Below are 23,468 nucleotides of genomic sequence, written 5' to 3' on the forward strand. Positions count from 1 at the left end.
GAAGGAATAAACAATGTTTCAGTCCTGATGAAGGGTCTCGGCCCAGGTAATATCATCAGAGCAGTGCAACCTCGTAGTTCGAGGGGTGGCACAGTAGTGTAGTGGTTAGCAAAGTGCTTTACAGTACAGGTGACCCAGGTTCAATTCCCATTGCTGCCTGTAAAGAGTTTGTATGTTGCTCCCATCTCCCCCCACAGTCCAAAGATCTACCAGTTGTCCCATGATTAAGCTCACATTATATCAGGGAATTGCTGAGTGGTGTGGCTTAAAGGGCCTATTCTGCGCTTTATCTCAATAAAATAAAATTTAAAAAGCAATAATCTAACAAAATTCCCCAGAATCAGGGAGGTTCCATTAGATTCCTTTATCTTCAGCCATTTACCTCTTACATCTATCACCTCCCAGCTTCTGACTTCATCCCCCTTCCCACTTACCTGGTCTCACCTATTCCCTGCCAGCTTATAGCTCTCCTCCCCCTCCCTCCCCTTTCTTATTCTAGCCAGTCCTGATGAAGGGGCTCAGCCTGAAATCTCAACTGGTCTTTACCCTCCATAGAAGCTGCCTGATCTGCTGAGTTCCTCCAGCGTTTTGTGTGTGTGTTGGCGAGTAATGCTGTGACATCTATCACTGTTGCATGCTGGGTAAGTATCTGGGAAGGAATAGGTTTGAAAATAAGAGGAAATAAATAAGGATGGAGATGATCTAATATTCCAGGAAGCCAGATGTTTCCTGTTGTCCTGGAAGTGGAAAAAGCAACTGTCCAGAGATGTCCGTGTGCTCCGGTATCCTGCAAATGGACACACTTGGCTCTGAGGGTCACCTCGTACCTCTCCCTGAAAACTGGAGCAGTTGCATTGGTGAAGTCAATGGTCTGGTCGGAGTTGACCAGTGTTTCTGTAATCCATTGTGTCCACCGTGCAGGGGATTGGCCAATACAGCTTCACTAGGGCTCTGATGGCGGGCCTCACCCGTTTCCATGAGCATCCAGAGTTGGACTTTGAGAGGCGGTAACTAATACGTACTTTGAACTTTGAACAGGGTTTGAGTTGAGGCTGAGGAACCTGAAGACACAGCATATGTACATTTGGACTGGTTCACAGATGGGAAGAGTTTATCATCAAGGACCTGCACAGTCCAGGTCATGCTCTCTTCTCGCTGCAGGAAGCCCAGAAGCCTTAGGCCCCACTCCATCTGGTTCAGGAACAGTTATTAACCTACAACTATCAGACGTGTGAATATGCGTGGATAACTTTAATTAGCATTACTATGAACTGGTTCTACAACCTATAGGTTCCTTTCAAGGACTCTACAATTCATGGTCTCAGTACTATTTCTGTCACGTTTCCATGTTGATCGTCAGTTTTTTTTAATGCTTCTATTGTATTTTTTCTGCAAATGCCTGCAAGACATTGTATCTCAAGGCAATATGTGGTAACAAATATGTCTTCATCATGGGTCCTTAGCTCCCAGTGGAATTCAGCCCATCGATTGACCTCCCATCTCCATTGTCCAAAGTCAATGGTTGGAGTTCATCATTGTTTCTGAAATCCACCGTACAGGGGATTGGCCTATACAGCTTCACCAGAGCTCTGATGGCGGGCCTCACCCGTTTCCACCTCTCACTGTGAGGATCTAGGGTTGGACTTTGAGAGGTGGTAACTAATTTATCCTTTGATAATAAATCTATTTTGAACTTTGGACCTGGGCTGAATGCAGGTAAGTGGGACCGGCTTTGGAAGGCACCTTGGTTGGCATGGTAATGATGGGCTGAAGGGCCTGTTTCTGTGCTGTTTGACTTTATGTCAAACCGCTTCATGTGGATTTTTGGGCGATTGTGCATTTCCCTCCAACGATACTGCCCGACTCCGTGAGACCTCCCAGCATTTTGTTTTTATGCTGATAAATCCAATCTCCAAGCCAACCTCATTGTGTCTTGGAGATGCCTGGGGTGTAACGAGTGCTGTAGGAGGTCACTGTTGTCCCAGTGTAACACGTGGCTGTGCTGTTCTCTCACTGGCTCTGGGCGCATCTCTCCACAGGTGGCTGGGCTGTTCCGTGATGCCAGTATTGGGAACTCGGTGAACATCATCATTGTACGTCTTGTGCTGTTGGAGGAGGACGAGGTGAGCGGACGGAGCCAGTGAATCATCGGCGGTGGGGGGACCAGTCCACGTGGGATTGGGATTGAATGTGGTGTAATTGAAAAGATATCTAATTGGCCGTACTTGCCACCCAGTAACACATGCAAAATGTTGGAGGAACTCAGCAAGTTAGGCCCTTGTTCACCAGAAGCATTTCTGAAGAATCTGTCCATTGTTTCAAAAATGTTCAGACACTGCTTCCACTCCCCACTGAGGAAGAGAATCCCCATGCATTAACTGGATGGCCCTTTTCTTTAAGCAGGGGTCTCTAATTCTGGATTCTCACACATTGAAAACACCTTCAGTTTCAGGAACACAAGAGATTCTGCAGATGCTGGAACTCCGAAACAATTCAGACAGACAGACAGACATACTTTATTGATCGTGAGGAAATTGGGTTTCGTTACAGTCGCACCAACCAAGAATAGTGTAGAAATATAGCAATATAAAACCATAAATAATTAAAAAATAATAAGTAAATTATGCTAAATGGAAATAAGTCCAGGACCAGCCTATTGGCTCAGGGTGTCTGACACTCCGAGGGAGGAGTTGTAAAGTTTGATGGCCACAGGCAGGAATGACTTCCTGTGACGCTCACTGTTGCATCTCGGTGGAATGAACATTCTGGCTGAATGTACTCCTGTGCCTAACCAGTACATTATGGAGTGGATGGGAGTCATTGTCCAAGATGGCATGCAATTTGGACAGCATCCTCTTTTCAGACACCACCGTCAGAGAGTCCAGTTCCATCCCCACAACATCACTGGCTTAACAAATGAGTTTGTTGTTTCTGTTGGTGTCTGCTACCCTCAGTCTGCTGCCCCAGCACACAATAGCAAACATGATAGCACTGGCCACCACAGATTTGTAGAACATCCTCAGCATCGTCCGGCAGATGTTAAAGGACCTCAGTTTCCTCAGGAAGTAGAGACGGCTCTGACCCTTCTTGTAGACAGCCTCAGTGTTCTTTGACCCGTCCAGTTTATTGTCAATTCGTATCCCCAGGTATTTGTAATCCTCCACCATGTCCACACTGACCCCTTGGATGAAAACAGGGTTCACCGGTGCCTTAGCCCTCCTCAGGTCCACCACCAGCTCCTTAGTCTTTTTCACATTAAGCTGCAGATGATTCTGCTCACACCATGTGACTAAGTTACCCACCGTAGCCCTGTACTCTGCCTCATCTCGCTTGCTGATGCATCCAACTATGGCAGAGTGCTGAAATGCATAAGGTGTCTCAGGAATTCAGCCGGTCAGGCAGCATCTATGGAGAGGGATAAACCATCGATAGTTTGGGCCAAGGCTCTTCATCAGCACTGGAAAAGGAGGGGGAAGAAGGTGGAATAAGAAGATGTGGGGGGGGGGGAAGGAGGGGAAGGAGCACAAGCTGGCAGGTGAGTGGTGAAGCCAGATGACGGGGAAGTGGGGTGAAGTACGAAACTGCGAGGTGAAAGGTAGAAGAAGTAAAGGGCTGCAGAAGAAGGAAACGGAGAGGAGAGGAGAGGAGAGGAGAGTGGACCATAGGAGAAAAGGAAGGAGGAGGGCCACCAGGTGAGGGGAAGTGGAGGGGTGAGAGGGTAACAAGAATGGGGAATGGGGAAAGAGAGAAGGGGGAGGGGGAAGAAATTACCAGAAGTTGGAGAAGTCAATATTCATGTCCTCAGGGTAGAGACCACCCAGGCGGAATATGAAGCATTGTTCCTCCAGTCTGAGCTGTGCCTCACTGTGGCGATAGAGGAGCCCTTAGACTGGGAACGGGAAGTGGAATTCTAATAACCACAAGAAATTCCACCTTTTGCACCTTGGCCATTTCAGTATATTAAAGTCACATTATTACTGTTATTAATAGCCCATTGTGGTGGTTGTCTTGGTGATGTATTGTAGATCTTGTTGAAGTTTCACCTCAAAGAGTACCTTCGTTTATGAAATTTTTAGTTACTCAAAATCTCCAGTTTCTCAGGTTGGTTGGATGTAGCCTCCACCATTCAGGCCATGCTCTCTTCTTGTTATTACCAGCGGGCAATGGGTACAGGAACCTCAGGTCCCACACCATCAGGTTCAGGAACAGTTATTACCCCTCAACCTCAGGTCCCACACCATCAGGTTCAGGAACAGTTATTACCCCTCAACCATCAGGTCCCACACCACTAGGTTCAGGAACAGTTATTACCCCTCAACCATCAGGTCCCACACCACCAGGTTCAGGAACAGTTATTACCCCTCAACCATCAGGTCCCACACCACCAGGTTCAGGAACAGTTATTACCCCTCAACCATCAGGTCCCACACCACTAGGTTCAGGAACAGTTATTACCCCTCAACCATCAGGTCCCACACCACCAGGTTCAGGAACAGTTATTACCCCTCAACCATCAGGTCCCACACCACCAGGTTCAGAAACAGTTATTACCCTTCAACCATCAGGTCCCACATCACCAGGTTCAGGAACAGTTATTACCCTTCAACCATCAGGTCCCACACCACCAGGTTCAGGAACAGTTATTACCCCTCAACCATCAGGTCCCACACCACCAGGTTCAGGAACAGTTATTACCCCTCAACCATCAGGTCCCACACCACCAGGTTCAGGAACAGTTATTACCCCTCAACCATCAGGTCCCACACCACCAGGTTCAGGAACAGTTATTACCCCTCAACCATCAGGTCCCACACCACCAGGTTCAGGAACAGTTATTACCCTTCAACCATCAGGTCCCACACCACCAGGTTCAGGAACAGTTATTACCCTTCAACCATCAGGTCCCACATCACCAGGTTCAGGAACAGTTATTACCCCTCAACCATCAGGCTCCTGAACCAGTGTCGTTAACTTCACTCACCTCAACACTGAACTTGTTCCACAACCTACAGACTCACTTTCAAGGGTTTTTTACAACTCCTGTTGTCAGTATCTTCGTCTTTGCACGGTTTATCTTTTGTACATTGAATATTTGTCAATCTTTTATGTATAGATTTTTCATAAGTTCTATTGTATTTCTTTATTTTCTTGTAAATACCTGCAAAAATGAATCTCAAGGCAGTATATGGTAACATACAGAACTGTGCAAAAGTCTTAGGCACGTGTAAAAAATAATCTGTAAAGCGAAGATGTTTTCAAAAATAATGAAATGAAAAGTCTCTAAATGTCAGAAAAATCACTATAAAGAGCAGTAAACAGTAAAGAACTAAATTAAATCAATTCGTGTTTTTATTTTTTAAATTAAATCAATATTTGGTGTGATCACCCTTTGCCTTTAAATTGCATCAGCTATCTTCGGTCCACTGTTTCTTGCAGTGGAAGAAGACTGGCTGGTAGGTTGTTCCAAGCATCTTGGAGAACTTGCCACAGTTCTTCTGCAGACCTTGGCTGTCTCGCTTGCTTCTGTCTCTCCAGGTAATCCCGGAGAGGCTTGATGATGAGGGCTCTGTGGCAACCATACCATTTGAAACCATATGAGAAAATCTAGGCTGCCTGAGACTTTTGCGCAGTATTGTATATGCGTTTTGATCATAAATTTGACCTTGACTTTGAAAGTGAAACTCGAAGCCATCAATGTTGGATCGTCACCTGGAAATTAAAGAAGTGGGGATTTAGGTTTAAGGTGTGTTCCTCTTTCTTATGATGGACAGGTTTGGGAATTGTGATGAAAGGGACCTGTGGATGACTCTGAGGAGGAGCTCAGTACTTTTTACAGCTCAAATGTGCACGTAACCATCACACCAAAGTGCAGGGGTTGCCTTTCTGAGACCTGTCATGGTGGCAAGGAATTCTCAAAGCGTCCAGGAGCCTGATACCTCCGTTGGTCGCGGACAACCGTGGCTGTTGTGTCCTAGCTGACGAGACAAGCCAGGGCAGTACGATCATATGCCCATGTGGCAAGATCCCCCTTTCCACGTATCTGATGAAGCCAAAGGAACAGCAAAGACCGATACAGTTTGGTACCAGTGGTGTCGCAGGAGTTGCCAGTCAGCGTTAAGCTCAAAGTAGGACTGCCTTAGGGACCCCAGCACCAGATTTTCCCTCGGGGTTTACTCTCAAAGCCTCCCCCATGAGTGGGTATAGCCGCAAGACAGCGGAGGTTTGAGATCAGAATTTTCCTTCTCTTAAATGAGTTGTCAACCGCAGCTGAGGAGCGTTATCCGCCTGAAGCGGCTGCTTTGAGGTGCCAGTAACCTGCCTTTGCCCCTTCTCCTGTTAGTAGTAGAAACAGTTCTGTTAGGCTTAGAAGCTAAGCCATACGTGAAGGCCAGGAGCTGGACTTGGTTGTCAGAGGCCATTTGCGATGCATGTCATTGAGATTATTTAATCGGCACTGGGAGCTTATTCCCATCACCACCCCCCCCACCCCCCCCTCCAGCTATACCAACCTTGAGGAACACATCCAGGAATACAGTGATGTATATGGAATACATACGTTAGTCAGTGAATATTACAATCAGGGTTGGGTGAAGGTAGCACTGGATTTCCTGGTGGTCATCCACTTCCCAATCCCATTCCGACGCATCGGTCCATGGCCTCCTCTTATGCCATAAGGAGGCCACTGTCAGGTTGGAGGAGCAATACCTGATAATCCATCTGGGTAGCCTCCAACCTGACGGCACGAATATTAATTTAACTAATTTCTCCCTCCCCCCACTCTTTCCATTCCTAATTCTAGCTCCTTTCTCACCCCTTCTCCTCTCCTTATCTGCCTACCTCTTCCCTCCTCCTCCTCCCCTTTCTTCCATCGTCCACTCTCCTCTCCTAAAAGATTCCTTTTTCAGCCCTTTCCCTTTCCCACCTATTATTTCCAACTTCTTCTCTCAACCCCCGCTCCCCCACCCACCCACCTTCCCCCTCACCTGTCACCTGCCAACTTGTACTCCTTCCCCCTCCTCCCACCCCACCTTCTTATTCTGGCTTCTTCCTCCTTCCTTTCCTGTCCTGATGAAGGTTCTCGGCATGGAAAATCAACTGCTTATCCCCTCCATAGATGCTGCCTGACCTGCCGAGTTCCTCCAACATTTTGTGTGTGTTGCTCTGGATTTGCAGCATCTGCAGAATCTCTTGTGTTTATGAACATTGTCAACTGTGACAGCAAAGAAAGTACAGGAAATAGGCCACTCGGTGCAAACCATTTCTGCGTGTTTACGCTGCAGTTGGCCAACCCTCACGTAACCTGTCAGCATAACCAGTGGTTAGCACAACACTTTACAGTATCAGTGACCCGGGTTCAATTCCCACTGATGTCTACAAGGAGTTTGTATGTTCTCCCCGTGACGGTGTGGGTTTCCTCCCACAGTCCGAAGATGTACAGGTTGGTAGGTTAACTGGTCATTGTAAATTGTCCCGTGATTAGGCTCGGGTTAAATCGGTCATTGCCTGAAGGGCTGGAAGGACCTACTCTGTACTGTACCTCAATCGATCAATAAATAACAAGCTAACTTGGAAGACTCCTTATCTACTCCTTACTCCCCAACCCATCCACTCCACGTGGGCTGCAGGTGTTGGACTCTGGAGCAACAAGCAATCTGCTGGGGGAACCCAGCGTCCAGGGGTGGGGAGAGGGAAGGCACTGTTGATGTTTTGGGTCAACACGTTGAGATCAGTCCTCATCGTCCAACCCCACAGACGTTGCCCGACTCCCAGGTGGTCGGGTGTTCCCTGTAGTGGCAAGTTCCATGCGACAGTGATGGTCCAGTTTAGCTGACGCTCTCCTCTCTCTGAGCCAGGAGGACCTGAAGATAACACATCATGCGGATAACACTCTGAGGAGCTTCTGTAAATGGCAGAAGAAGATAAACTTCAAAGGTGACAGTCATCCAGCACACCATGACGTAGCCCTCCTGCTCACTCGGTAAGCGGCCATTACACTCGTGACCACAGTATTTTTTCCTCTCTATTTGCACTACTTATTTCATTTTCTTTTTCTATATGCATTTATTGTAATAGATAGTTTTTATTATTGTGTATTTAAATGTAACGCTGCTGCAAGATAACAAATTTCATGGCATACCGTATGCCTGCGATCTGTTCTATCTGTTTGTTGAGGTACAGCATGGGACTGACCCCTCCGGCCCTTTGAGCCCGACTGACCAGCAACACTGACTCAGTCCCAGCCTAGTCATGGGACAGTTTACAATGATCGGTTAACCAACCAACTGGTATAGCTTTGATCCATGGAAGGAAAGCAGAGCACCTGGAGGAAGCCAACGTGGTCACAGGGAGAACATACAAACTCCTCACAGTCAGCGAATAGTCAGGAATATTCTGACAGCTAAGACTGTGATATGTACTGGACCTGCTTTTGTTGGATGGGATGAAGGTTACCCTGCCCTCTTAATACCTTGGACCAGCATTTGCTGCCTGGCCACTATTTCCATAAAGTCACACAGCACAGGAACAGGCCGTTCAGCCCAGCTCATCCATGCTGACCACTGGGCATCCATCTGAAAGCATTCCATCTTCCAGCACTTGCCCTGTGTGCATGCTATGTATGTATGGTTCCAACATATCCTTAGGTTATGTTGGTTGTCAACATAAACAACACATTTCACTGTCCGTTTCAATGTCGGTGCCCAAGAATTTTGGACAGTACTGTATTTATCAACTTGGAGCAGGGACCAAGGTTGTAAATCTGATGGGAGCAAAAGGATGTTGAAAATGGTGAGGGTGGAGTGCCGCGGGAGGGGGGTGGGGGTGGCATGGGTGCAGGCAAGGTCAATTGCTTCCAAACAGTTGGTTTATTGATCATTACAGTGTCCCTCTGGCACTTCCCACTCCCTCCCCTCTCCCTTACCCTTTTCTCAACTTTCAGAGATTCTGATTCCACCCCTCTCTCTGGCAGTGAGTTTCAGATGCTCATCACTCTCTGGGTGAAGAATGTCCTCTTCAGATTCTCTCTTACTCCAAGGTTCCCAACCTTTTCTATGCCATGGACCCCCACCATTAATCGACCAGGGACCCCAGTTCAAAATCCTTTATGCCTGACCTTCAATCTTTCTCCTCTCATTTTACTAACCTTTGATAAAGTCAAGTCAAGTTTATTTTCATTTAATCACATGCATGTATACCATCAAACGAGACGTTTCTTCAGACCAGGGTGTAAAGCACAGTAGTACACATAACACACAATGACTTTGGAAAATAAGAATTAAATCTACAAATGAATTACGCATTGATAAACAAAGTGAAGTGCATAAATTAAATATTTAGTATCCATAAATTAGGATACAGAACAAATTATTGCTGATATTTCAAATGTGATGCGGCAGGGAGTTCAGAAGCCTAATGGGCTGAGGGAAGAAACTGTTTCCCATCCTGACCGTTCTTGTCTTTATGCATCGGAGTGTCCTGCCTGATGGTAGAAAGTCAGAGAGGATGCTGGATGGATGGGTGGGATCTTTGATAATATTAAGGGCCCTGTATACGCAGCAGTCCTGATAAATGTCCCTGATGACCCCTATGATCTTATGGTTAGTACCGTGCTTCAAACAATAACACTGTCAGTAGCTCGAGAGTCAGACAGGAGCTCAGGAAGCTGTAGATTATATCCTGGCAGTTAGCAACTTCAACCCATAACCCATTAAATCGTTATTCTAACATCTAATCCTAACAGGAAATGCAGGCATAGATCTTCTGGACTGAATGTGCAAGTACGCATAAATCAAGCCAAGGTCTGCACTCTGACAGAACCTTTCAACATTCAGCATTAAGATAATGCACGGATTGGGAATGCTGTGGGACAATGGGATGGTTTATTCCACCATTCCGGGAGTAATTAATCATGTTATTATTCCTCATTACATGGTTATTTTATACTGCAGGAGTAAGGACCTATGCCCGTTGGAATTCTGTGTAGTGGGATTTAGTTTGATCCATAGGATTTTCGTTGGAATAGGAAGGAGGTTAACCCACTGCAAATTTGTACACAAAGTGAGAACAAGAAGAGTTTTGATCAAGGGTCAACTTTATTCCATATACACTGCACATTTACAGGTCAATAGGATGGAGATACATCTCAACCAAAGGAGGTGTAAAGCACTCCTTCCCCCCGCTAGCCTGCAGGTCACCGTTGGGCAAGGTGTAGCACCTGCTTAGCCCCCCCACCTGATCAGGGTAACGAGAAGCCATGGGAGCAGGTGGTGGATGAGCAGGTGGTACGAGCAGCTGGTGCATATCACAAGTCCTGGTTATGCGACCACTGACGCCAGGCAGACAATCTCTGAAGAGTATTAATAATGGCTGGGGTCACCCGTCTTGTAAAGACACTGCCCAGAAAAAGACAATGGCAAACCACTTCTGCAGAAAAATTTGCCAAGAACAGTCATGGTTATGAGGCCATGACCACACAGCACATGGTGACTGTACAGGTATATGTATTAGGACATTGCTGTGGTGTATTGGTCAGGACGCAACATGCAACAAAGAAACAACATCAATAAATTCTGAAGAATAAAGAATTTGTAAAAATAAAGTGAGAGGTTAAAGTACAGATATGGAATAAAATGTGCATAAATACCAGCATGTATTTACAATGTAAACCGCTTTATAAACAGTTGTTTTAAGTGTTTACTTTGCAGTTATGGGGGTAATAGAGGGGGGTGGGGTGTGAGCTAACTAAAATGGTTCATCAGATTAACTGCCTGGTGGAAGAAACTTTGAAGATGGCGTGAAGTTTTTGTGTTAATAACCACACTGCGCTTTCCAGAAGGGAGCTTGCTGGGTGGGTAGTGTCCACAATGTTTTTTTTCTGCTCAGTTCTTTGTCCTGGACACATGCAAGTCTGGCAGTCATCCTCAGTTTGGGAGTGAGAAACGTACTGCTGCTGGAGTTCAGCAAGTCAGGCAGTGTCTGTGAATGAGAGATGGACAGCTGACGTTTCGGGTGGAGACGCTGCCTCTGGACGTAAAGGTAGAGCAGAGAGATGGCAGCTGTGAAGAAATGAAGGGAGGGGACTGAGCCGATACTAGCAGATGATGAGTGGATCCTGGTGAACGGGGTGGTCGGAGGCGAGAACGGTGGAAATAGTAGCAGTGGTTGGGGGGGTGGTGATAGGTGGAAGTGACATAGGACTACAGATTACAGATAGATAAACACGAGAAAGTCTGCAGATGCTGGAAATCCGGAGCAACACACACAGAATACTGGAACAACTCAACAGGTCAGGTAACATCTGTGAAATGAACAAACAGTCGATGTTTTGGGCTGAGACCCTTTATCAGACTACAGATAATGTGAGGGAAGGAAGGAATGAGAGAAGAGAGTGGGGGGAGCGGTGCTGGGAGGAGCGTAAAAGGTGGGAAGATGGTGTGGGTGAGAGTAACAAGGGGAGTGATGGAATTTCATTCAGGGTGAGTGAGTGACATTGGGTTTAATTCACTGGAATAACTGCAGCTGACTGAACTTCTAAAGCAAATTAAAACCATCAGAGGAGCATCTTATTTCTGAGTAATTTTATTTTCTTTGGCGTTAGTTCTTTTTTGAATACAGGAACAGTGTAGAAAAACAAGTACATTTTAAGTAAAAAAAAAACTTTGGAACACTGTTAAGAGAGAAGAGCCTGAATAAAGAACAGCTGAAAAATTGGAACTAACCCATCCTCAATGGCAGGATGTTAAAAGGCCTTTGGTAGAAGTACAGATTTCCTTGAGTTAATTGGTCAGTTTGTCATTATTGTCATATCTCGCAAGAAAAGCTTGTTTATATACTGTTCATGCAGGTCAATTCATTACATCAGTACATTGAGATAGAACAAGATGAAAACAAAAACAGGATACAGAATGAAGGGAAAGTGCTGTGCAGGCAGATGAGGTGCAAGGCCATTTTGAGGCTGTAACGGTGAACAAAGTCATTCTCTACAGTTGACCCCAGTCGTTGTTCTGACCCGCGTTTTAAATCCAATCTACAATCCACGTTCAAGTCTGAAGGTTGGTTGCTGGTAAAATTAATATTTGCTATGTACTCCAGAATACACCCTAACGGTGATGTGTAGAGTTTACCTTCTCCTACTAGGGGACCATTCAGTAGTCTTATAACAGCTGGACAGAAGATGTCCTGTGCCTGTTGGTATGGCTTTTGTGTCTTTTGCCCCATGGAAAGGGGGAGAGGGAAAAATGACTGGGGTGGGTGTTTGGTTACATTGGCTTCTTTACTGGGGCAACAAGAAGTTCAGACAGAGTCCATGGGGAGAAGGCTGGTTGGTTCTGGTGATGAGCTGTGGTCATGGTACAACAGTTGTAATGCCAAGTTGTGATGCATTCAGAATGGATGCTGTCTGTGGTGTGTTGATAAAAATTGGTGATGGTCAAAGGGGAGATGCCATCTATGGAAAAGAGTAAACGGTCGGTGTTTCAGGCTGAGACCCAGTTCTGATGAAGGGTCTTGGCTCGAAATGTCAGTTGTTTACTCTTTTCCATTCATGCTGCCTGGCCTGATGAATTCCTCCAGCATTTTGTCAGAATTGGAATCAGGTTTATTATCACCAGCATGTGTTGTGAAATTTGTTAACTTAGCAGCAGAAGTTCAATGTTATACCTAATATAAAAGGAAAAGAAGTATACATATATTGAATAGATAAAAATCATGCAAAAGCAGAAATAATATATATATCTAAAAAGTGAGTTAGTGTTCACAGGATCAATGTCCATTTAGGAATCAGATGGCAGAGGGGAAGAAAGCTGTTCCTGAATCGCTGAGTGTGTGCCTTCAGGCTTCTGTACCTCCTACCTGATGGTAACAGTGAGAAAACGGCATGCCCTGGGTGCTGGATGCTCAATAATGGATGCTTCTTTTCTGAGATACTGCTCCTTGAAGATGTCCTGGGTATTTTGTAGACTAGTACCCAAGATGGAGATGTCTAAATTTACAACCCTCTTCTGCAGCTTCTTTCGGTCCTGTGGAGTAGCCCCCCACCCCCCCCCACCCATACCAAACAGTGGTGCAGCCTGTCAGAATGCTCTCCATGGCACGTCTATAGAAGTTTTTGAGGGTTTTTTTTAAAATACCAAATCTCTTCAAACTCTTAATGAGGTAATGTGTGTTTCATCGATTGACCTGATGGTTATGTGTTATTGTTATGTTTACTTCTGGCTGTTGGTTGAGATACAGGATATCAGTTAATGTTAATTTGCTTGTTATGACTTATTTTACGAGCTGGGTCTGTTATGGATTATTACCAGTTGGCTGCTGGTTAAGGATTATTGTTAGTTGGGCCATGATCTTGTGACTGTTCAGTGTGACAAGAAATCAGTCTAGGGGTGAGTTTGGGGTAGGTAGAGTTGGTAGAGGGGTAGGATTGGTCCAAAGGTCAATTGGAGGTTCAGATTGAAGCCTGAATATCAATCTGAATTCCAGAACTCAATGCCTGATGGCCCGAGCTCCAGGCCTGCAAACCTTTCTTAGTCTGCTGGGGATGTCGAAGGCCCAATCCCACAGTCCGCCAGAGGCCAAAGGTCAATCAGGGGCCCGGATCAAGGCCTGCAAACCTCTCTGAGTCCACTGGGGATGTCGAAGGCTCCATCCCACAGTCCGCCAGAGGCCAAAGGTCAATCAGGGGCCTGGATCAAGGCCTGCAAACCTTTCTGAGTCTGCTGGGGATGTCGAAGGCCCAATCCCACAGTCCGCCAGAGGCCAAAGGTCAATCAGGGGCCCAGATCAAGGCCTGAACGTCAATTAGAAGTCCAGAAGTTGCAGCTCGATGCTCAAAACCTTGAGTCTGCAAACCTCTCTGAGTCCACTGGGGATGTCGAAGGCCCAATCCCACAGTCCGCCAGAGGCCAAAGGTCAATCGGGCCCGGATCAAGGCCTGAACGTCAATTAGAAGTCCAGAAGTTGCGGCTCAATGGTCAAAACCCTGAGTCTGCAAACCTCTCTGAGTTCGCTGGGGAAGTCGAAGGCCCCATGCCTGCAAGTCTAACAGTCCACCAGAGGCCAAAGAAGTCGGTGCCTCCTGGGATTAGAGGATTGTGTGTGAGTGGGTGGGATAGAGGCAGGAATGAGACGTTTCATTGCTTGGCATTTTCTGTGTTCTGCTGAGCATTGTGGGAATGCTATGCTGGTTGCGTGGTGACTCTTGCGGGCTGCCCCCAGCACATCCTCGGGTGTGTTGGTTGTTAACGTTAATTTCCCTGTCTGTTTTGATGTCCATGTGATAAATTAATCTGAATCTGATCTGATCTTAATCTGCAGTTGGTGGGATCCTAGACCTGTCACCAAGTGTTTGCACTGCCAGGCGTTGCTGTGCCTGAGGCGGAAGATGTAGTTAGAGTCATAGAACACTGTAGCATAGAAACAGGCCCTTTGCCCATTCCTTCTGAATCTGCCTAGTCCCTTTGATCTGCAACCAGACCATAGCCCTCCATTCCTTCCCCATCATCTAAATTTCTCTTAAATGTTGAAATTGAACTGCATCCTCCACTTCTACTGTCAGCTCGTTCCACGCTCTCACCACCCTCTGAGTGAAAAAAATTCCCCCTCACGTTCCCCTTAAACATTTCACCTTTCACCCTTAACCCATGGCCTCTTGTTATAGTCACAGTGGGAAAAGCCCACTTTCCCCTCATAAGTTTGTACGCCTCTGACAACATTTTGTAAGCCTGTAGGTAGGGGTTCTGACCGCTGCTGTTCTTGTGCTGACCAGGAAGGACGTGTGTGCTGGCATGAACCGCCCGTGTGAGACGCTGGGATTGTCGCATGTCTCCGGGATGTGCCAACCGCACAGGAGCTGCAGCATTAACGAGGACACGGGCCTCCCCCTCGCTTTCACAGTCGCGCATGAACTCGGACACAAGTAAGTACGGGCTTGGCTGGGCGCTGCATTTTCAGGCATCGCTGTTCGAAGGTGTCCTGGATGGAGCTGGCTGAGTTTACAACCCTCAGCAGCTTTAGCAATCTTGTGCACTGGCCCCTCCATACCAGTGACAATGCTGTTCACAGTACAGTGACATACCAAATCTCAAACTCGTAATGAAGTATAGCCACTGGCGTGCCTCCTTCCTGCTGCATTGGTACGTTGGGCCCAAGGTGGATCTTCAGGAATGTTGAGACCAATGTTCTCACACCCTTTGTGACCAGGGTCAGGGTCTCCCCTGAGCAACTTTGTTGTGTGGGAGGTTTCTCTTCTGCCCTGGGAGTTGTAGAGACAGTGAGCTGCATGGCCAGATGTACATGAGTGTAAAAGAGAGCAAAGTGATGGTTACTTTGGGTCCAGTGTGGCTTTAGAAAACACAGTGAGCATAAAAACACAATAAACATAAATGCATAAGGTTATTTTATATAGGTAGACTGTTTAAATGTAGGTAAAGTGACGCTCGATACAGGAGTGTCTGTTCATAAGGTGACTCTGACAAAGCACTGGTGGGTTGAGTTAGTGGATGGAGGTGTTGATCAGCCTCCCTGCTTTGAGTCTGTTAGTGCTGGTGTGGGACGAACAGTCCATGAGCAGGGTGGGTGGGATCCTTCATGATGTTACTGGGCTTCTTCTGGCATCTTTCTGTATATATGTCCTTGATGGCTTGTAGCCTGGTGCCTGTGCTGTGTTGGGAAGTTCTGACTAACTATTTTGGAGCCTTCCTGTCTTCCGCAGTGCATTTCTTGTACCATACAGTATAGTCGTGTGTTAGCGTGCTGGCGTGATGCACATTTATGTCGTAAGTTGGTGAGGATCTGCAGAATGCCGTTGAGGTGCCACCTTGCCTGGCCTCCTGCTACAACTCATCTTCCCTTCTGTTTCCCGGGATCTTTTGTACAGCTTTGGGATCCAGCACGACGGGACCGGCAATGACTGCGAGCCCATTGGGAAGAGGCCATTCATCATGTCTCCCCAGCTGCTGTACGACACCAGCCCACTCACCTGGTCGCGGTGTAGCAGAGAGTATATCACCCGCTTCCTCGAGTAAGTGCCCTGCGTTGTGAACCCGCTGTTACCTGTGGAGGTGGTGGGTGGGTTGGTTCATCCTTGGCCTCTGATGTCACCGTTCGGGACAAGGATTATAAAACACTCAACAGATCTGTGCAGAGAGAAACAGAGGGAATGTTTCAGGACTCAGGCACTTCATCAGAACTGGGGAAGTGAGAAGAGTTGCAAAGAAGATGTGGGAGGGATGGACAGAAGGAGAATCTCTCTGATAGGGTGAGACCCAAAGTTTATGGTCACTCGCGATATACTTATAACCTTACAGTTACTTACTGCCCCTTACACTGCTGGCGATCAGGGCAATGATGAAGGTCCACCATCTGTGGTGGCGATCAGGGCCATGATGAAGGTCCACCATCTCTGGTGGTGTCCAGGGCCATGATGGTCCACCATCTCTGGTGGTGATCAGGGCCATGATGAAGGTCCACCATCTCTGGTGGTGTCCAGGGCCATGATGAAGGTCCACCATCTCTGGTGGTGTCCAGGGCTGCTTCCTTCATCGTGCCAGTAGCTTCCTCTTGGTTTTCACTGTCAGCCATGCAAGTCCCGGGTGGAGACTCCGGAATACCGTCACATTCAGGTGTAGGAAGACTCTTCACTGCTGTTTCCGTAACAATTTGTTTGACCAGTCAGGGTTGTTGGCCCTGAGCTGAACCCCTGAACCCGGAGGATTGGTGGACCACTCTTAGTCTGGCCCCTGTCCTTTGACCTGTTTGACATGGATAACCCTACCAGCCAAAGTATAACGCCTTGGCTCCAGCCAACATAGCTCACTGGGTCATTGAGGCACACAGCTCTTAACCACGACAGGGTTGTGGTCCTCTTGGAGGTCAGCCATATACAGTACTACGGAAAAGTCTCAGGCACAAATAAGTGTAGCTAGGGAAAGGGGAATTATGGTTGTGCTTGAGACTTTTGCACGGCATTGTATTTGTCAACATGATGTGGAGAGAGAGTTTGTAAATCTGACGGGAGCAATGGTTGTTTGGAATAACGAGGGTGGAATGCCACAGGAGGGTGGGGGGCAGGTGGCAGAGAAGTGCCAGGGACTGGGTAGTGGCAGCGCGGGTGCAGACACACGCAGCCCTGAGATGCCAGTCAGCGTCACTTGGTTTATTGATCATTTCAGAATGTCTCTCTGGTGCTTCCCACTCCCTCCCTCCCCTCTCCTTTCCCCTTTTGCCAAACCATGATTCCCCTTTCCCTGCCCCCTTCCCACTCTCAGTCCACAATAGAGACCCAGATCAGAATCATGTTTATCATCACTCACATCTGTCATGAAATTTGTTTCTTTTTGTGGCAGCAGTACTGAGCAATACATAAAATTACTACAGTATTGTGCAAAAGTCTTAGCCACCCCAGCTATATATGTGTGCCTAAGACTTTTGCACAGTACAGTACATGTAAGTAGCAAAGTGAAACAACATTCCTCTGGACAAAAATACACAACACGGTAAACTTAATCCAAACACACAACACATAAATTAAATAGCAACACACAGGAACTCAGGTCAGGCAGCATTTATGGAGAGGAATAAACAGTCGATATTTCAGGCCAGGTCCCTTCACCAGGACTGAGTCTTGATGAATGACCTCGGCACGCAAAACCTCGACCTTTACTCTTTTCCGTTGAAGCTGCCTGGCCTGCTGAGCTCCTCCAGGTATATTGTGTGGGGTTTTTCCTTAAACAGGTTTTATTGTGTTTCTTTGTTTTGTGGCTGTCTGCAAGGAGACAAATCTCAAGGTGACATACTGTATACATACTTTGATAATAAATGGATGTTGAACTTTGTGTTTTCACTGGCCTCTCTGGCTGTTTTTGGTTATTTCCACACACGGTTCTAACTTTGTCTGGTTGTCATTTCCAGCCGTGGTTGGGGCCTCTGCCTGGACGATCGGCCTGCTAAGGAAGCCATCGAATTGCCCTCAGTAGCACCGGGGGTGCTGTATGATGCCAATCACCAGTGTCGGCTGCAGTACGGAGCCAAGTCAGCGTTCTGCGATAACGTGGATGTAAGCCTGCAGCCCTCGACCTTTCACCTCCCTCAGCCCTCGGCCTTTCACCTCCCTCAGCCCTCGACCTTTCACCTCCCTCTGCCCTCGGCCTTTCACCTCCCTCTGCCCTGAGGGTTCCAGTCAGTGGGAAGTCACAGCAGGTGCAGATCAGTTTATTGTCACAAACACCAAGGTGCAACTCATAAGAAGCTCACAGAGTGAAGAGTGTAGATAGTGATTATAAAGACAGCAATACATACAGAAATGAACACAAGGCCTTAGAATGGTGCAGAGGCTGGAGAGTAGTTGGGTAGGGTTAATCATCGGAAAATGTGGGATGTGAAAGAGGTGGTCGGTTCAGGAGTCTGACTGCAGCAGGGAAGTGAGTCTGGCAGAGCAGACTGGATGGGCTGATTGGCCTAATTCTGCTTCTATGGTCAAGACTTTCGTGCTCCTGTATCTTCTCCGAGAAGGTCAGGAAGAGTAAAAGGAACGGCCAAGATATAATCCCTTTGGAACAGAAGTGAGGAGGAACTTCTTTAGCCAGAGGGTGGGGAATCTGTGGAATTCATTGCCATGGCAGCTGTGGAGGCCGAGTCATTGGGTATATTTAAAGTGGAGGTTGATAGGTTCTTGATTAGTCAGAGTGTCAAAAGTTTACAGGGAGTAGGCAAGACAATCGGGTTGAGAGGGGTAATAAGACAGCAACGAGCAAATGGCAGAGCAGACTCAATGGGCAGGTCAGTTGAATTCTGTTCCTCTATCTCATGATGTCTCATATGACAGAGAGTCACACAGTTTGGCTTGGATAGTGAAAGACATGTACTGGGCGGGGGGGCGGTGTTGGCAAAAAGCCCGAATCACTAGAATTTTATATCCATTTTGAGCTGCGAGTTGTTGCTTGAAGCGAGGTAATTCCCTCTGCGTCTCTTCCAAACAGAACGTCTGCAACACCCTGTGGTGCATTGTGGGAAACACTTGCCATTCCAAGCTCGACGCTGCTGTGGACGGTACGAAGTGTGCAGACAACAAGGTATGGGCTGATCCACTTCTTCATCACACATCGATTAGAAACTTCTAAGTAAATTAATTATCAAAGCACACGGGTCACCATATACAACCCTGAGATTCATTTTCTTTCAGAGATATTCAATAAATCAATGATCGAATAATAACCATAACAGAAACAATGAAAGACAGCACCTACTTCGGCATTCAACCAGAGTACAAAAGAGAACAAGCTGTGCAAATAAAAAAAGAGATAAATAAGCAATAATGGTTGAAAACGTGAGATGAAGAGTCCTTGAAAGTGAGTCCATTGGTTGTGGGAACAGTTCAGAGTTGGGGTGAGTGAAGTTATCCTCTGTGGTTCAGGGGTCTGATGGTTGAGGGGCAATTACTGTGAGGTGAGACCTGAGGCTCCTGTACCTTCTTCCTGATGGCAGTAGCCAGAAGAGAGCATGGCCTGCATGGTGGGGGTCTCTGATGATGGGTGTTGCTTTCCTGCGACAGTGCTTTGTGTCGATGTGCTCAATGATGGGGAGGGCTGTGATGATCAAATTAATGATCTTTGCAGGACACCCACTCCTAGGGTGAGTAGTAACAGTACAGAATTTCCTCCATTTGTAGACAATTTCTCTTACTGTGGACTGATGAACACTCAGGTCTTTAGAAATGCTGTTGCAGCCTTTTCCAGCTTCATGCATCTCTACAATCCTTCCTCTAAGGTCCTCTGAAAGTTGTTTTGACCGAGGCATGGTGCACATAAACAGATCTTTCTTTAGAAGAGCAGGGTCAGTCAGTAACCTGTCATTCTGTGTCTTTTTTATACGGGGGAGGGCACCTCTACAATCCTCACCTCCAGTCTGATCTCATTGATTGGAACACCAGACTCCAAGTAGCTTTTGTAGCAGGCATCACCCCATGGGTTCACATGCTCTTTCCTGCAAATACATGTAGTACTTTTCTCAGTAAATAAATAATAGAATGTTTTTGTGCTATTTGTTTAACTGGGTTCTCTTTGTCTAGTTTTAGGACTTATGTGAAGATCTGATCGCATTTTAGTTCATATTTATGCAGAAGTAGAGAAAAGTCTGCAGGGTTCACAAACTTCCTAGCTCCACTGCATGGAGGGAAATAAGCATTCGATGGTTCAGGCTGAGGCCCTTCATCAGAAATCCTGACAATGAGTTCTGATAAAAGATCTCAGCCCAAAAGATCTCCCTCCACAGACGATGACTGACCTGCTGAGTTCCTCCAGCATTTTGTGCCCCTTTTTTATATTTAGAGACAGCACAGTGACAGATCCTTCTGACCCAATGAGGCTGCATTGGCTGATTGCAGCCATGTGACCAATTAACCTACCAACCTGCCCATCTTCGGAATGTGGGAGGAAACCAGGGGACCCGGAGGAAACCCACGCAGTCACGGATAGAATGTACGAACTCCTTACAGGCGGGGTTGCTGGTGCTGTAATAGTGTTGTGCTGTCAACTATGTCCCCATGTCGCCCCCTTTTTTACTGACTTCAATCTTGGATGCTTTGGACAAATGATTTTCCCCAGTGCCCTGGGGCAAGGAATTCCAAGAATTCACAGCCCTTTGCTTTTCTTGATTCCCAAGCCTGAGCAAGAATCCTCTGGGCATCCTCGTGAAGCCTCCTAACAATGCGACACATTTCGAGTGTGATTCTTCTAATCACTAGTGAATATGAAAGCCTCACTGTTCAGTCTCTCCCTTTGAGAAGAAAGGAAAAGAGCGTCATTTGTTCTTATCATTTTTTTCACGACCCCAGGATGTCACAACCAGTGAAGTATTGTTAAAGCAGAAGAAAGTCTGCTGGAGGAATTCAGGGGATCGAGCCGCATCTGTGGGAGGAAAGGAATTATCAACGTTTTGGGTCAAACCTCTGGATCACGGTTGATTTCACTCATGTCTCCATCTCCTGTAATTTCCTTAATGCAAGTGTTGTTGGGACTGTGCCTACTGAAGTACTTTAGCTTGTTTTAAAGCAGAAGAGACTCTGTAAGGAGTTTGTATGTTCTCCCCATGACCACATGGGTTTCCTCCAGGTGCTCCGGTTTCCTCCCACATTCCAAAGGCCAGCAGCTTTGGGTTAGTAAGTTGTGGGCTCTCAAAGACTAGAGGACACAGACTCAGAAAAGAGGCGTCCTTTTAGAATGGAGATGCGGAGGGATTTCTTCAGCCAGAGATGATGAATCTGTGGAACTTGTCACAGGAGGCCAAGTCATTGGTTATATTTGAGGCAGAGGTAGACAGATTCTTGATTGGTCAGGGCATGAAGGGATACAGAGAGAGGGCAGGAGTTTAGGACTGAGAAGGAAAATGGATCAGCCATGATGAAATGACAGAGCAGCCTCAATGGCCCAGGTGGTCTAATTCTGCTCTTATATTTTGTGGTCTTGTGGTCTACGTTGGCACCAGAAGCGTGGTGACTCTTTGCCGACTACTCCTGGCACATCCTCGACTACATTGATGCAAACGATGCAATTCACTGTTTGTTTTTGATGTTTCAATATACATGTGAAAAATAAAACGAATACTTATCATCATCATGTTCATAGATCATAGAATTGTTGATGTATCAGCAGAATAGGAGTCTGAAATTCCAATAATTTATTTGGAGATCCAGACAGTAACAAGCTCTTCCAGCCAATGAACCCAAGCCATAAGACCATTGGGCATTGAACAAGAATTACACCATTTGGCCCATCAAATCTGTTTCTACCATTCTATCATGGCTGAATTGTTTTCCCTTTCAACCCTATTCTTTTGCCTTCTCGTAATCTTTGATGCCCTTACTAATCAAGAACATATCAAGCTCTGCTTTAAATATACCCAATGACTTTTCCGTGCCAAATTACACACGTGACCAATGAACTTTTTAGTCCAGTACATATTTGGACTGTGGGAGAAAACCGGAGCACCCACACGGTTACAGGGAGAATGTACAAACTCCTTACCAGGCAGCGACAGGAATGGAATCCAGGTTGCCTGTACTGCAATCACATCATGCTACACTGCCATGTCTCCCCTCCCCATTTCCTGACCTCAGCCTTGGCTATTTTGAACTACTGAGTTTCCCCGATGCCCTGGCTGCGAAGGATTCCAGAATTCATAGCCTTCTCCTTTTCTTGCTAGCTTTCAGTTCTTGACTCCTAAGCCAGAGCAAGAAGCCACCGACATCCTTCCTGTTTAACCGTACAATGAGCCTACTAATACGTACATCTGTGGAATCTGGAGCACCCAGAGGAACACCAGGCGGTTATGGGAGGAATGTCCAAACTCCGTACGGACAGTGGCCGGATTTTAAGCTGGGTTGTGTTGTGTGCTAAGACTCTTCCATGCCAGATAACGAGGGATAATCTCCCATTTTACCTCTCACTGTCCTCTTGCAGCGGTGCTTCGATGGACAATGTGTACCCACGCTCCAGCACCCTCAGACGACAGACGGAAAGTGGGGAGCGTGGAGTTCCTGGTCATCTTGCAGCCGAACCTGTGGGGCAGGAACACAGAGCGCAGAGAGACACTGCAACAATCCCACGTAAGACCTTGCTTGCTCACCTCATATCAACCTAATGGTGGTGTTCAGATACTTGAATGGAGGGCTCAGGGACTTGAGGTATTGAGTTTCTTTTTATTATTGTATTCTTTATCTCATTGCGTTTCTTTTGTGCTGCCTTGGATCTGGAGTAACCGTTCACTCTCCTTGACGTGTGTCTACTAGAACAGGTGTTAAACAATCTTCAATCTTACATCAAAGTCAATTTATTATCAAAGTACGGCTATGTTACCATGTATGAGGTTAATGGGGTTGTCATATATGAGTTTATATGTGAGGCCTTCCTTCATTCTTTCTGACAAAGTGGACCACTGCACACTTACAGATGTTCAAAACATTTGCTGCTATTTCAGTTAGCAAAAGGGGAAATGTCTCAGAGGCAATTGTTGTGCACAAGGACAAGAAGAAAGCTACTTCTTCCTCTTGGGCCCTTAGCTCCCAGTGGAATGTGGGTTATTGATGACCTCCCGTCTCCATTGTCCACAGTCGATGGTCTGGTCGGAGTTCATCAGTGTTTCTGTAATCCATTGTATCCACTGCACAGGGAATTGGCCTATACAGTTTGACCAGAGCTCTGATGTACAGGGGGATTGGCCTATACAGTTTCACCAGAGCTCTGATGTACAGTGGATTGGCCTATACAGTTTCACCAGAGCTCTGATGTACAGGGAGATTGGCCTATACAGTTTCACCAGAGCTCTGATGTACAGGGAGATTGGCCTATACAGTTTGACCAGAGCTCTGATGTACAGTGGATTGGCCTATACAGGTTGACCAGAGCTCTGATGTACAGGGAATTGGCCTATACAGCTTCACCAGAGCTCTGATGTACAGTGGATTGGCCTATACAGTTTCA

At 46.6% G+C, this 23,468-nt stretch overlaps 1 protein-coding gene across 1 annotated transcript in view; it reads left to right on the forward strand.

The window, feature by feature from the left end:
- Positions 1–23,468, forward strand: part of LOC132382623 (A disintegrin and metalloproteinase with thrombospondin motifs 7-like) — a 205,884-nt gene that overhangs the window by 63,541 nt on the left and 118,875 nt on the right. The window contains exons 5-11 of the mRNA XM_059953029.1: positions 2,040–2,123; positions 7,854–7,978; positions 14,762–14,911; positions 15,872–16,015; positions 17,905–18,049; positions 18,972–19,064; positions 22,449–22,594. Of these exons, the coding sequence (XP_059809012.1) occupies positions 2,040–2,123; positions 7,854–7,978; positions 14,762–14,911; positions 15,872–16,015; positions 17,905–18,049; positions 18,972–19,064; positions 22,449–22,594 (887 nt within the window). The remainder of the gene's footprint in view (positions 1–2,039; positions 2,124–7,853; positions 7,979–14,761; positions 14,912–15,871; positions 16,016–17,904; positions 18,050–18,971; positions 19,065–22,448; positions 22,595–23,468) is intronic.

Source organism: Hypanus sabinus, chromosome 28, assembly GCF_030144855.1.
Source record: "Hypanus sabinus isolate sHypSab1 chromosome 28, sHypSab1.hap1, whole genome shotgun sequence".
In the NCBI taxonomy this organism is placed as follows: domain Eukaryota; kingdom Metazoa; phylum Chordata; class Chondrichthyes; order Myliobatiformes; family Dasyatidae; genus Hypanus; species Hypanus sabinus.